Source organism: Podarcis gaigeae (genome assembly GCF_964106915.1).
Source record: "Podarcis gaigeae genome assembly, chromosome: 6".
Lineage (NCBI taxonomy): Eukaryota > Metazoa > Chordata > Lepidosauria > Squamata > Lacertidae > Podarcis > Podarcis gaigeae.
In genome coordinates, this window is record NC_139682.1 from 28,237,413 (window position 1) to 28,250,166 (window position 12,754).

The following is a 12,754-nucleotide window of genomic DNA, read 5'->3' on the forward strand; positions in this document are numbered from 1 at the left end:
AATATTAAAAGGCATCACCAATTGTATATTTTGAAATTAAGATGTATGGATATAACAAAACCACATATTTAAATTTAGTTATCCTACTGTGTATCCTCACAGTAAAGATGGCCGCTTACTGTGTCAATAGAACTGATGTTTCCATTATATGTAGAACAGCAGTAGAACTGAGGTTTCCATTATATGTAGTTTGGCATCTCAAACTAAACCTTTCTTCCTATTATTTAAATTGGGCTTACTCATGTCTCTGAAATTGTACAGCAAAGACATCAATGAAACACTGTGGAGGCCTGTTTTTCCCCCTTTAATGTTTGAGATGGCCTTGACCATCCATTCCAAACAGAAACAAGTTTCTCTCAGTTAAATGAGACTTATTTTCTAGTTAGTATGTTTCTTCTTTACTGCCTTAGTCAGGAAGGGTCTACAGCTGCTAGCAGTACACAAAAACAAAACTCATTTAAATGTGACTGGGAAAATAAATCTCTGTCATGATGTATGGTTGCCATCGAGCGCTTTAGCCTTCCTTGCTTTTCTTTTTGCTTTTAAGTGCAACTGACTAATTACATTATTACTAAACAAATCAAATGAATGTTGAGGTGTCCCTTTCCTATGCCATTTATTGCAAATATCCCAGAGTATTCTCTGCCAGTGAAATTCTACCTCATTCCCTTTGACTTCCAGTGGTGGGCAAGAGCTCCCTCATGGTTTGTAGCTCAGTGATAGGCTTGGCCATGGTTTTCTCCAGAGCACAGGCCTTGGCTCACTTTGCCTCCTCAGTGCCCCTCAAAACACTTGGGGACTTCGACAAAAATATTGCTTAAATATATTTATATTATATAATTGTACGTATGTAACAGTATTTACAAGAGAATAGGTCTAAAAGAGGAAGTGAGTTACAAATGGCCACTCTCACTTTTCCAACTTGTCATCCACACCGTGCCGTGCAGGAGTACCGCAATACGGCTGTGCCATTGTTAAAAACGGTCACATCCCAAAGACTGGCTTTAATTCTGTTATACAGCCAAGTCAGTGGCAACCGAGTCCTTTTTCCTTGACCAAAAGGCAGCAGCTAGTTGCAGAGTATGATTCACAAATTATGCTAAGGTATATCTTTCTTTCTTTTTTAAGAAAAACAAAACAGCAGTTCTATCAAGTTTGTAAATTTCTTTAGGACATGCAAATTTGTATCAACAGACTCATACATACAACGACAAAATACCCATCCAAATCAAACAGTTCTAAAACATGTGTTTTTAAGGTAACAACATTGTTTGTTTTGTCCCTGAGTCCATGCTGTAAATTTTCCTTATACAAATAAAAAAGAAGTTAGAACTCAACTGATCCCAGGACTAGCCAAGCCAACACAGTGCTTTCCAGATGTTTTGGCCCACAACTCCCATGAACTGGAGTCAGTATGGCCAATGGACAGGAATCATGGGAGTTGCAATCCTGCAACATCTGGAGAGCACTACATTGGCTGCCCCTGGCCTATCCCATAAACAATGCCATTGCAACACTCTCCCAGCCATTCATTCAGGAGCATTACAGCTAGTCACAACTTTTAAATGGTTGAAGTTTTAAAAAAATGCTTGCATCCTCTCATTGTTGTAACATATTTACAAATGTGAATGCATACCCACATACACAAACACTCACAGAAGTTATTATTTTAAGCACCTTTCCTTCGGCTTAACACAGGAGAGCACTATGTAGTTGGTATTTTTGAACACCGTTCTTGGGACTGATCACTGACTTGCCAGGTTGAGAATGTTAAGATGGCTTTCCTGAACTGCTAGTGACAGCAAAAACAATGCAGACATTATACAGGTGTTTTAAATTACAGTGTTTATAGGATGTAGACAAAGAGCAGGTTAACATTTTATCATTAGACTTTGGAATTCGCTCTGCAGTAAGGAGGTTTTTGTGTTTACCATAAGAACACTAGATTCTGTTTTATTCTCAGAACATGGCTATGAGGCTCCCATTTCACAGATGGGAACTAGATCCAGGTGATCTGAGAGAGAGAAAATAGCTTGAATTTCTGTTTTCAGCTATCGCACACTCAACCATTGCACCTTTTTTCCTTCCCAAAATTTGTACTGTTCTACGAGCTTAAGAAATTGGTTACATTTCTGCACCTTTGAGAGATTACCCCCTTAGCTTTGAAGTGATGTTGGATCATGGCCAGCATGCGAAGGAGAAAACATGGTTGAATGGTTTTTGTTATGAAACTGATCAAGTTTTGAAAGGGTGACAGGTGATGTCATCCAGCTCTTTATTCACCCTTCAGCAAAGCTATTTATTTTTCTAGGTAGCATTGTTGCCTCACAATGCCTTTTTTTTTTTTTTTTTTTTTTTTTTTGCTTCTCCTGCATTGTAAGAACTGTCTTGCTGGATCAAACCAAGAGTCCTTCTAACCCACCGATCTGTCTCTGATGTTAGCCAGGAAAATCCCTCAGGGAAGCTCACTGGCAGGACATGATGCAATAGCCCCGTTTGCCTTTAGCATGATGAAACTCTAGTGCTCCACTTGTCAGCATATTAAAAACATTAAAAACCTGTTCCAGCATTTTTTTAAACTAAGCCTGGGGCATGGATGGTGTCACGAATCTGGTCAACATAAACTACACAGGGCATATTTTGAGCTCAGGCTGAGCTCGCAATAGTCTTCAGAGTGGAAGCAATAATATTATGGGATAAGGACTTGTTAGGGCTGTGACTGCCATTAGGCAGAGTGAGGCGGCTGCTTCAAGCAGCTGATTTGGAGTATCATTAAAGGGCAACAACTTGTGAGCTGTTAAAGTATTTATCATCATCATCATCATCATTATCATCATTTTACACTCATTGTGAAAGGAATGCCACTACCCTAGGAGCCTTTTCGAAGGCCAAGTGCTCAAGAATAATTGAAAAATGGTGGGAAGACCTGCAAAATTGTGCCAGTACAATACTTCTTTTTCCTGTTAACCACTGCATTTCTTTGTGTGCACTGCTAAGGCACCAAACCAGCAGAAACAATCGAAAGGTGCAAGTGCTCACATAATAAAGTCACCCAGTTATACGGTATCACCAGAGGACGGATTCACACAACCTACTGTAGCATGTTTAAGGTTGTATTCAAAGATACGATGCTAATTTTAATGGGGTGCGAAGTAAGAAGCCAGGCCCCTTTGCTCAGAGTGAAACACTGCCATAATTTTTGACCCCCATAGGAGGGCAACATCTCTAGAAGGAATCTAACACTGGGACTGCCCCCCTTCCCCGAGAACACCTGCAAGAATATCCCTTTGAAGTCAATATAATTTTTTCTAAGTGTGTTGGTTTTAGGCAGGGATGAGGAAACTGGCCCTCCAGATGTTGTAAGACTCAAAGTTCCATCAACTCTAGCCAACATAGCCAGTGTTCAGGGATTATGAGAGCCACAGTTCAACACTGGTTCCACATCTCTGTGTTAAGGTGTCAGAACCTCTTGGACATGTTGCAGAGATGGGGACAGAAAGTGGCATTGGAGGCAAAGGTAAATAAGTGACCTAATCCAGTTTTTACTTAGAAAAATGGACTTTCTAATGTTCCTTTAGAGAGATGAAACAGTTTGAATTCTTAAGGACATGGGGAAAGAAGGAAGGAGAGGCTCCAAACTCATCTACTCTTTGAAGCCACTGTTTGGAATACAGGTGTTTTCAGAAGTCTCTCTTCCTTTGCAAAAGTTCAATTACCATGTAAATCATGATTCACTGACAATGAAGCATAGATGGTGGGAATGATTTCACCTACAGCTTGTGAGACTAGTAAGAGGTGATGTCCACATTTTAAACGGATCGGGTCTTCCAGCCCTTTCAGAGCTTTGAGGTGTAGTTTCCCCATCACAACCAGACATCATGGTGTGTCACAGGGCTGTAGAGCTGCAGACTTAAAGGGACAAAGGCCCTATTCTGGTGAGATGCCCCCTCCCAAAATTGATTTCTGCAGCAATGAAAATAAAGAGTACCCAGTGAATCAAAACTAAAATCGCTAACATCAATCTCTTTCTCATAAATGACATTTAAAAAGCAGAGATATTCAATATTTTTGATTTTTTAGGGTGGGGAGGGGGATGTCAAAAGTCTTATTTCCAAAATTTGAATATTAAGCTATATAGACTCATCAACATATGAAATCCACCCCAAAATTAACTCCTAATGTTCCATATTAAATTATCACATTCAAGATGCAGCTTTCAATATCTTTGAATTGTCAGATTCAAAGTGGATCTGGGCATTTGTGTGATAATTCCCACATGCAAAACTCATTGAATTTGCACTCCCTGCCCCCCCCAATGTGTTTCAGCTCTTCAAATAAACCACCTTGATTTGTTCAAGAGCTGCTATAGTGGTAAAAGGCATTTAATGTGACATGACAGAGGCAAAAAGATGTAAACACTTCACAAGATTAGAGAAAGTGTTAATCTCCCTATTTTAATCAGACACAAATGAAACCAACATAATCTGTGGCCACCACCATACAGGTACATAGGACTCACGCTCAGGCCTGCCAGCTCTATCGCCTTCCTGGTAAGTTAAAGAAGAAGTGGAAGAATCAGTCATAAATTGAATTGCTCTGCTTTCCGTTCCAGGTCAAGTGCATTTGCCCCAGAACTAAAATTAAATCAATTAGCTTTGACATTCTCTATCTGATAGGTCGGCCCCATGGCTTTCTACAGAAGTGTTAGCACTCACACATAAAACGAAATTTGGGCAACTGTCTAGTGTTATCTTCAGAAATGAAGAACCAGGATTTTGGCATGTCTTTCTCAACTGCTACTCCTGGAGGTAACATGCAGCTGGTGACAAGGGATGCCAGCAACCAAGTTTTGAGGTTCTGACCTTGTTAAGGTGCTTGCCAAGTCCTCTGTACCAATAACTGGCTGAAACTGATGCCTCTTCAGCAGCAGTTAAAAGGCACAAAGGCTGATCCTATATGGGGGTTTTGCCACCAATTTCATAAGGACAAGGTGATGAACACCAGCTATTCAAGAGTCATGAAGACAGCAAATAGGCAAATACAGGTGGGAATGGCAGAAGAACAGGAAGAAGTCAACATTTTAGGTTGAGATCTGGTCTTTATTTACCTTCTTCGCCAGCAGGTCAAATGTATAGTAAATGTAAGTTTCCAACATCTGTTTGGATGAGTAGTTTAAATTTTGGAGAAACATTTAGGGTGACCTTTTTTTGCTCAGCAGTGGAACAGGCAGACATTCAATAGGGGCAACTTTCCCAACATTGACATGGCTGACAAAGCTGGATTTCTGCTATGCTGTTCTGCCAAGGTATAGTGCCAGTATTGGGTAGGTGGAAGACAATTTTAGTCTGATTTGACCTCAGATGGAAATCTTCCATTCAGTTGTGTCATGTGAATATAAAGCTATTGCCTTTAGAAACACAGCCCCAGGACCCCCAGGACCACACAGCTGATTCCCTTAGCCAAGAGGCTTTAGGCTTATATTTCTTCAATAGCAGCCCCCTTCTCCAAATTTCACATGGTAAACCACTTTTGAAACACATGCAGAATGTGATATTATACAGTATAAGGGTTGGGTGGTTCTAAAACCTAGGGTTGCTCAACAACTTTATGGCAACCCTATAAAACCACAGCACTGAAATGCTACCTTTTTCTCCTTTCAGCTGAGTTTCAGTACATAATTTGCTTTCTTATTCTAAACATGTATCAAGCTTATTTTTTAAAATGTATATATAGACAGTACCAAATGATCATCATGAGGTTTTATATAGGAAATTCCTAAGGTCAGTGCAGATTAAATATGACAAAAAAATTGCAGATCTCAACCAGACTGAGCAAGTGTTTAAGAATCAATGGTCATTGTGACCATAATCAGGATGTGAACACTGTGATTAACTTGATAGAAGGGGTGGGTGGGGAAATGAATAAGAATACAGTACAAATGTTTTTAAAATTACAGTTTTGTTGCAGGCATTTCATATGGGATTGTTTTTAACAGGACAATGCTTGTCTAAAATAATTAGAGTGAAACCCAGTTATTCCTGAAATGGTCTTGATCAGAGGAGACCTCCTCCATGCATCTGACTACCGAATCAAAGCTATTTGTTCTCATAATCTATGTTTATTGGGTGCTCTAGATTGTAAAAGACTTTCTTCAAAGTGTGGGTACTCATGCTGTTCTCTAGAGCAGTGTTTCCCAACCTTGTGCCTCCAGATGTTTTTGGCCTACAACTCCCATCATCCCTAGCTAGCAAGACCAGTGGTCAGGGATGATGGGAGTTGTAGGCCAAAAACATCTGGAGGCACAAGGTTGGGAAACACTGCTCTAGAGGGTATTCATTCTACTCTCCAGGGTCCAGACCTACATGTCTTTGGCTTACACCTGGTCAACAACTTCAGATACCTTCTTCACTGACACGCAGCCTGAACCTATGTATCCACTGAATTCAGCGGTGCTTACTCTCGAGAAAGTGTGCATAGGACACTTTATTTTACCTTCTATCTTTGACCTACTTACTTCATCCCTCCAGCCTCATTCAATCTCTTATCTAACATCCTTCATTACTTCCTCCAACATACTTTATTACCTCTAAAATTATGTGTAAGCCCCTTTCTTTGCTGAGGTCCTTGGAATTAACATCAACACCAGAATAAGATAACATGAATGAATATGAAGTGCTCTGCTGTTGGCAAGGATCGAAAAATGATGTTTCCCCACTAAACATAATATTAAGGCATGATCCTGCCATCCCACTGAAATCAATGGAAGAAATGCGACTATTTACATATCTGTTTCCCATTGAAAGCAATTGTCACGGACTTATCTGGTTGGTGCCCTTAGAACTCAACCTGATAAAAGTCCTCAGAACAAGAGTCTCTGTCAAACATCTGTTTTTATTTTATTCAGATTACTTTTAATAATTTCCTTCATTAGGACAAGGAAATATTTTCATTAGAGGAAGTTTGCCATGATCAGCCTCAGGATAAAATGCATGGGGTAAAGATGCAAATTTGGGATTTTAAAATGTGTTGGTTTTTTTCCTTTTTAGAGGTTATTTTACACTTATACACATACGGATGTCCTTCTAAAACGTACCACATCCAACTGTGATCTGTACACATGGGTTTAAACACTTGCTCATGAAGTTATGGGGCCATGAATGATATTGCAAGAAAAACTAGGATAGCTTTTATGCAAGTAATCAGAGGGAGGAAGAGCCCACTGCATTTCAAAAAGGCCATGTGTGATTAAAAACAACGTTAATACAAGCTTGACCTTTCAATATCTGTGAACCTCTGCAGCACCCACAAACCACTGCTGGCAGTTACAGCTGCTCAAAATGAACTTTCAAAGGGTCCATTTCACATCACATGACACTACTGAACTGAAGATTCAGACACAATCCATCTTCTATTTGAAGTCAATGGCAAAACTCCCATAGATTTTCATGGGTCTTACAGCCCCAGTAAAATTAAGGATATGCCAGAATGCCTCATGACTAGCCACTACATCAGCCCAGTGAAAGGAACAAATATGCAATTTGTGTATTTTTAAAGGAAAGACATCTGTCATAAGATATAGTTTTAAGTAGTTCCATTGGGACTTGTTTGGTTTATTTGTTATTTTTGTGTTCCAGTTTGCACATGAACCTGGTATCTCAATTTGTGACACCACACTGTAGAGAGTGTGATGTCATAAAGAAAGGCACTGATGTCATAGGCTCCCTAGTGCAACAACAAGGGACCAAAGGAAATGACAAGGCCATTTGGCCCTACTATGTATGTAACTCACTGGAAAGAAATTGAAATGTGATATATTCACTGGAAGCACCAATTAGTCTAACACTGGTCATTTCTACAATAACCAGTGTGTGATTTCATGCCGCTTGGTGATCAAGAATATAACCAGAGATAAATGGCCTTTCTTGGTAACTAAGAGGCATGCCTATTTCTCCAACACTTCTTTAAAAACAACAACAACCCACATTGGAGTTTCAAAATAGACCTGCAGCCTAATTACTGGGACATTTTACTGGGTCATGTTGGGTTTCTCTCACCTTCAGATCCAAATCAAAATCCACGCTCGTGGATGGAGGGATGGGAATGGGGAAGATTAAACCCAAAAAGAAAATGAAGCTGTAGATCAGAAAATGTATTTCTTGCTGAAAAAGGGGTGTGGGGTGGAGATATAAAGCCCATGAAAAGCCCACAAAAGAACAACTATTGAACGTTGCCAGTTCAGGAAGAATGTAGGAGGTTTTCTCAAAGGGGTGAGGGGAGTGGGTTTATTTCAGAAAATGGACGAAGATGACCCTCTTGGCTGAAGAAAGCATTGTGAGGAACTGGTGAAGCTGAAAGTTAAAAGGATAATGCCCCACAGTGTAGACTTCCTGAAGTAGCTTAGTAGTTGTATTGGCGCTGGCATGGCTGGTAGACAAAGCTGCCTTGGTGTTTGGCCCGTCGCGGGCGGCACTCTCTGGTGCGGTTCTGCCGCTGCATGACTTTCTGACTGAACTTGTGCTTCTCCGACAGCTGCTTTGCCCTCTGAATCCGACGCACTTGGTTGACCTTCTCCAAGATGGCGGCCTTGGTGGCAAGAGAGGTGGAGTGGTGAGGGGCATGACGCTGCAAACGGCGTTCAGGTACCTCACTGCAGAAACAAAAGTACACAAGACTCAGGGTGGTTCAAGGCTCTTGGCAGGATTAGGCCTACTTGAGAGGACATAAAAGAGACTTCCCCTAAAGTTGCAAAAGGCCTTCTTCATCAAAGCTACCGAAAGCAGTCCACTCATAAGTGTGGCGGGGAAGCAGAAATAGTTTTGCCCTCCCAATGCGCCTACCACAAAACATGGAACCAGTTGTATGCAGAGACAACTCATGCGATCTCCCTCCTCTCTGCAGGGATAGGGATGGAATGAACTGTCTGTGCATTTGAATATGTTACACATTACACTGTATACATGGTGGGAACATTTGAGCTTCACTGCCATCCTCCAGGTCTCAGGACTATTTCTACACCTTAGTCGCTTAAATAATAAAAAAAGTGTGTGTAGGAAATCAGCTATATTTGAATGCATTTGCATTTACAACATCAAAACAGTCAGATGCAAGAATAACACACCCAATTCTTTTAAAATGAAGTTATCATGTTCAATGATGGAGGAAGTAGAAAAGGCACAAGTACAGAACTCATCAACATTCTGCTTCAGTGGATGTTCCTGAGTTATTCTTATTTATTAAATTTGTATACCACCCTTCATACCAGGGCAGTTTACACTAGAAAAATGCAGAATAAGAACACAAAATACATAATAAAACAAAAAACCAATAACCCCCTCTCTCACATAGTATTATGAGCAGGGGGGGACACTATTTTTTTCCACACAAGTAAAAAAAGGTAAAGGTAAAGGACCCCTGGATGGTTAAGTCCAGTCAAAGGTGACCATGGGGTGCAGCACTCATCTTGCTTTCAGGCCGAGGGAGCCGGCATTTGTCCACAGACAACTTTCCGGGTCATGTGGCCAGGATGACTAAACTGCTTCTGGCACAACGGGACACTGTGACAGAAGCCAGTGCGCACAGAAACGCCGTTTACCTTCCCGCCACAGCAGTACCTATTTATCTACTTGCACTGGTATGCTTTTGAACTGCTTGGCTGGCAGAAGCTCCGACAGAGCAACAGGAGCTCACCCCGTCACGCGGATTCGAACCAGCAACCTTCTGATCAGCAAGCCCAAAAAGGCTCAATGGTTTAGACCACAGCACCACCCACACAATACTTAATTTCATGGACATCTGTATTTCTAAACATTGTGGCAATTGTCACTTTGGACACTATTTGTATATGCTCTTCAACAGTTAATGAATTAATTTTAGAATGATCCCAGATCGTTAGTCAAGACTCATTTGCCTAAATTATTTTTTATTATTATTATGGTAATGAAATCTGATAGTGGGTGAGGTTGTTCTTAGTAGCCAATGTCTTGGCCCATTTCCCTGAAAGATCTAAGCTTACCCTTCAGGGATGTGCTCCTCAGGATTCTCCCTTTCCACAATGATGCTGCTGCTGGTGACATAGACGGACATACTGGGATGTTCAATCAAAAGGTCCTCCATGGGGTTGCTCTCCATGCTGACGGGGTCAGGACCTTCTGCAGTAAAACAGGGGGGAGGGGTAACAAACCAACTCTCGTCCATCAAGCAGGGGTCAGGCTGAGAGGGCATGGACCTGCTGACACAGTCACTGAGGGAGTGGGGCGAAGACGTGGTAGGTGGAGGGGACCCACGGCGGCAACGAGAAGCACAAACAGAATCCTTCTCACCTACCCGCCGCTCCTTACTGGAGGCCGAAGCGTAACTATCTAATGAGAGACAACAAGAGTCACCACCCACACAAAAACGGGAGGACAGCCAGAACAAGAGCAACGGCAGCAAAAATAATAATAATAAAAAATTCAAAACCAAAGCAAAAAAAAAAAGGTAGTTACCGTTGTTCAAAGCCATGCAAGGGTTGTGCAAGGCAGTGCAGGGGTGGGGAGAGGATTAAGAGGGGAGAGGTGGCACACACATTCAATATACAATGGGTGGGAAGGAAGGGGTGAGGGAGGGAGAAGAGAAAGGGGGCATTATTAGTACAAATGACACCCCAAATGCATTTTTGTAATTCATCCCAAAACCTTCCCTGAGGAGTCAGGGCTGGCTCAAGATGTTTTGCCACCCCAGGTAGCTGCGCCTTGCCACCCAAGCGGTGAGCCCCAGCAGCACTTGCAACTGCAGCTGCACCCCATCTGAGATTAGTTTCCCAGCATCCTTTGCAACAATGGCAGGGAACCTGGAAGTGCTCCTCTCAGAGTGTCTGTTGCTCCGTCAATGCCCCTAAAAACATGGCGGCCCCCAAGAGACGCCTGGGGTTGCTTGTACACACAGTCCAGCCTTGCAAAAGTGTGAGCCGCCATGCTGGTTGAAGGAGGGGAATCAACAAGAGTGACGACCCACAAGCAAAGCAAGGAAGTCCTCCAACGGTGGGTTATCAAAGCGCCAGAGGAACGTGGAGGTACAAAGAGCGTTGCCAAATAGTAAGAGTAGCCTAGCTCTCCCCCAAGATGGTGAAAACCAGACATATCATACCCACATGTGCTAATATATTTAAATGTATGCATATTTAAAAGGAATTACTGGTTCAAAAGAAGAAAGAAAAGAAGTAACAGAAGAATGAAATGGATGGCAAAACAATAAATAAGGTACAAGAAACAGGCAGGCTGGAACAGATGGCATCCCTAGTGGAGAAGGATAGAAGAAAGAGACCTCACCAGTTCATCTCCCTTTCCAATCTATCCCAAGAGATCCAAATCCAGACACAGTGACTGGGCAGAGGGAAAACAGAAATGCTCCATTTGACATTAAGACAACAACCCTACACACAGTGATGTTCCACTAAGTCCCACTGACATACACACACACAAACACACACACACACACAATTTTAACACCAATATTACCCACTTGAGTGAGCACAATTATCCACCAGGACTTCCTTTTGTCTATCCTAAATCTTCCAACTTTCTGCTTCGTTGGACAACCCTGGGTTCTCATATTATGGGAAAGCGAGAAAAACATATCTCTAACCTCCAGGTAAAGGAGGAAAAGCAAAGCAGGTCTGGGTACCAAAATCTGTAGAGTTGGAATGTAGAGCAACTGCCAATCACTATGGAGAGAACTCACTAGTTCATGAGGGGCACAACAAATCATTGCTTCCTGCTGTCATAATTAAGGGGACATTGGCATACTCAGGAAACTTGGCAACGGGCTAACCACTAGGGGCTGTAATATGAAGCAGCAGCCTAGTCAAGAAGACAGCAGCAGCGTCACACTTTGGATGTTGTAACTCGGACACTGTTGTAACCTGTTCTGCAAATGCACAACCTTCAGAGAATGTGGAGAACATGTTCTGCAACTTCCCACTAGCTTACGGGAAACTGGCTTTAAAAAATAGCTACGGAGAAGCTCATAGACCAGTGATGAGCAATAGAATACCATGAAGGTCCATCAAGTTGGGAGAGCAGTAAGCACAAGCTACCAGCACCTGATTCTCCCATGCAGACTATAATCCCCTACTCCACACCCCAGGCCTTCGCTGGGGGTACCCTGATCCTTAGGAGATGCTTCGCAGGGCATGCAGGGGGGAAAGGTGGGGCATTTCCTTCGCACAAGCGCTGCATTCATGCAACCTGTATCAGCACACAGAAACATATTTGCACATATTCATCTCCTGTTACTCTTGCCTCTACCTTTCTCTATTGCCTCCTCTGCTTGAAACATAAACCAAGCAGGGACCCATGTGTTAACTTACATTATCCAGCAAAGTTTACATTGATGATAATGTGTATCACATACAAAGATTAATGTGTGCTCCTGTGCAAATTAAGGTTGCCATATGTTCTCTTTTTCCAGGACACGTCCTCTTTTTCATGGGTATGTAAAATGAGAGTCACAGCGATCCATAGTTAAAAGTAGAAGCCGGCAAATGTGTCCTCTTTTTTGCTCTTCAAAATATGGCAAAATATGCAAATAACATTCATTTTAGTGGGCCTTAGGTCACAACCATACCATACATTTAAAGCACTCTTATGTCAGTTTAACAGGCATCCTCTTAAAAAATCCTGGGAGCTCCAGTTTGTTAAGGGTGCTGGGAAATGTAGTTATTTGAATTATCTCCTAATAAATCTTGACACCTTTAACAAACTAAGACTCCCATGAA

The 12,754-nt window shown here is 41.9% G+C and overlaps 1 protein-coding gene across 5 annotated transcripts in view; it reads right to left on the reverse strand.

Annotated features, from left to right (window-relative positions):
- Positions 1–1,144: 1,144 nt before the first annotated feature.
- Positions 1,145–12,754, reverse strand: part of TP53INP2 (tumor protein p53 inducible nuclear protein 2) — a 36,641-nt gene continuing 25,031 nt past the window's right edge. For 2 of the 5 annotated variants that reach the window (XM_083745975.1, XM_083745976.1), the window contains exons 3-5: positions 10,013–10,358; positions 6,319–8,647; positions 1,145–6,178 (exon numbers count right to left, since the gene is read on the reverse strand). In XM_083745975.1, the coding sequence (XP_083602101.1) occupies positions 8,398–8,647; positions 10,013–10,358 (596 nt within the window). In that variant the 3' untranslated portion in view covers positions 1,145–6,178; positions 6,319–8,397. The remainder of the gene's footprint in view (positions 6,179–6,318; positions 8,648–10,012; positions 10,359–12,754) is intronic. The other 3 variants (XM_083745977.1, XM_083745978.1, XM_083745979.1) reach the window with 2 other exon arrangements.